Below are 2,579 nucleotides of genomic sequence, written 5' to 3' on the forward strand. Positions count from 1 at the left end.
ACATATATATAATCTTAAATACTTTATAAGTCATCAGAAGCTTCTGTATTTCAGGACCTTCTCAGGTTACATGATATTAACGCAGAGAAGAAACCCTAGAGGCCAACAGGAAGCCCTCACCGCTCAGCTTCTCTCACCTGCATCAGTGGCCCTGCCTGGTTCTCCATGGATCAGCGCGCCATCTGGTGGTCAAGAACACCTCTGCAGGGAGGTTTGTGTCAGGACTCATATTTACTACTATTATTGCACAGTAATACGTGGCTGTGTCCTTGGTTCTCTGGCTGTTCATTCGCAGATGCAGTGTGTTCTTTGCATTCTCCTTATAAGTGGTGAGCCATCCCTTCATGGCGTCCTCATACTTTATGTCACTACTATCTCCACAGATGTTGAGACCAACTACAGCCTCTTCTCTGGAGCCTGGGAGATTTGTTGCATGAATAATTGTTGAAGTTTTTCCCAAGGCTGGACAAGGCAGTGTCAGTGACCCTCCCGGCTTCAGAAAGCATCCGTCAGACTCCACCTGCTGCAGCTCACACCGGACATCTGCCAACAGAGACATCCTGCTCAACAAAGTTTCACTATGTCGACTTCATCTAAGTCATGCCCATGCACATATTCAGTATCCGGTTTTTGTTCAATTTCCATTGAAACCACCATAAGAAAAATGTAGCTCATTATAAACTCTATGGTGAGTTGTCTGTGCTCAGTCCTGATCACTGGAAAAACCTAAGGATCAAGGGTAGGTATCTGTCCAGAGCAGCACAGTCAGGGCTGGGCTAGTTTTCATCAGCAGGGGAAGGTCCTATTTGCATGTCCTCCATTATATAAACACTTATGATGTTAATTTTTTAAAGACTACATTAAACACAACAGATATGAGTATACAGATAAAATTTTGTAACAATGGGACCATTGAAGAAAATATAATTTTTTTGTCTAGTTGATCTGGCTATTTGTGAGAGTAAGGTTTTAAGAACCCCAAAACAACTGTGTTAGTGGCTAATTGATTTTGCATTTCTTGATATTTGTTGTATACAGTTGGATACAACGTTTCATATATATATGAAATTATATATATATGAAACTATAAATCATATATATAATGGGGTATTCTATGCAGAGTACTATGTTATCTTCAAATAAATACATGTTAAATTCTTCCTTTCATATCTTTATTCCTTTCATTTTTCTGTCATATCTAATGGCATTAATTTCTGTTCGGATATTTGTAGTTTTCCCCCTTTTGTAGGCTTTGAGTTGACTTGCTCTTGTTTTTCTAGAAGTTTAAGGTGCAGTTTTGGGTTGTTTATATGTGCTCTTTCTTTTTTATTGATGTGAGAATTTTTTACAATATCAAATGTAAACATTTGTACAATTTTTGAATTTTTAATCACCTGCACACTGGAAATTTTTATTATTCTATTAAAATTTCTAATTCATTTGCACTTACAGAAAAAATAAACAGTAACATGTTTTCATTTTTTTGGCAGCTCAGCCCGCCCTGGGGCGGGGCTGGCGGGGCATGTGGTGCTGGGGATTGAACTGTGGTACCTGTGCTTGCCTCAGTTTTCCAAACAGGTGCTTTAGTCTGCTGAGCTATCTGGCAAAAATGTGAAATCCCCTACAATTCTGTCACCTAGGTTGTCTAATTGAAACCATATATAATCTTTTCATCATAATACTAATGGCATATTAACCACATTTATTAATATTCCAAGTTTCAAAGAGTTCAAATCAAATAACATTTTGTTTGATGTGATTGTGGAGGCCCAAGGAGCTTCTAATACCATACACTGTGGCTACCTTGGGCATAGTTATTTGAAATCAAGTGAACATGGTGCAAGTAATCACACAGGATTTGTTTACCTCCATCATGAGACTATATATTGATAAATATATTTATGATAAATGCAAAACACATAATTGCATTTAAATATTTATTTGCTTCTTCAGATGTAATCGATTCTCCACTCAGTTTAGAAATAAGAAAATCATAATCTTTCCAGGCATGGTGGCATAGGACTGCCATCCCAGGGCTCAGGAGGCTGAATCAGAAGGGTAGCCATGAGTTCAGGACACCTGGCTTACACCGTGAGTTTTAGGTCAGTCTGAACTACATAGTGAAACTGTGTCACAAAATAAAAACAAAATCAAAATGAAAATAAAACCCAAACCAGAAAACCAGGCAACCAGCTAGTATCTTTCATTTTTTACTGATGGAGGCCACTATGAAGCAGCTCTCAGTAGGACTTAAATTAACCAGTAGACTCAGTAAGTGAACTTCTGTGAGTCACTGGTCACTGCTGAGGCCTCAAGGTCAGAGTCAAGGACACTGGGCTCCAACCTCAACTAGAGACTGTACCTCAGGCATCTCATTTCTGGATGGATTAACATAAAACCTCACTTGGGGAAGTCCTTGAGGGAGATATATATATATCATTCGGAGAAGGCCTTGGTCATAGCTCCAGGGAATCTTCAATTATGTGAAAGGGGGGCCAGGGAGATGGCTCAGTGGAATAAGCGCTTCCCTGGCAAGCGCAAGGGCCTGAGTTCAATCCCCGGTTCTGAAAAAAAAAAAA

General features: G+C 39.2%; 1 gene segment (V, D, J or C); it reads right to left on the reverse strand.

The window, feature by feature from the left end:
- Positions 1 to 142: 142 nt before the first annotated feature.
- LOC101564815 lies at positions 143 to 559 on the reverse strand. The segment is given in 1 exon segment: positions 143 to 559. A coding segment is annotated over 1 exon segment (417 nt).
- Between the last annotated feature and the right edge of the window lie 2,020 nt (positions 560 to 2,579).

Source organism: Octodon degus, unplaced genomic scaffold (assembly GCF_000260255.1).
Source record: "Octodon degus isolate 3935 unplaced genomic scaffold, OctDeg1.0 scaffold00255, whole genome shotgun sequence".
In the NCBI taxonomy this organism is placed as follows: Eukaryota; Metazoa; Chordata; class Mammalia; order Rodentia; family Octodontidae; genus Octodon; species Octodon degus.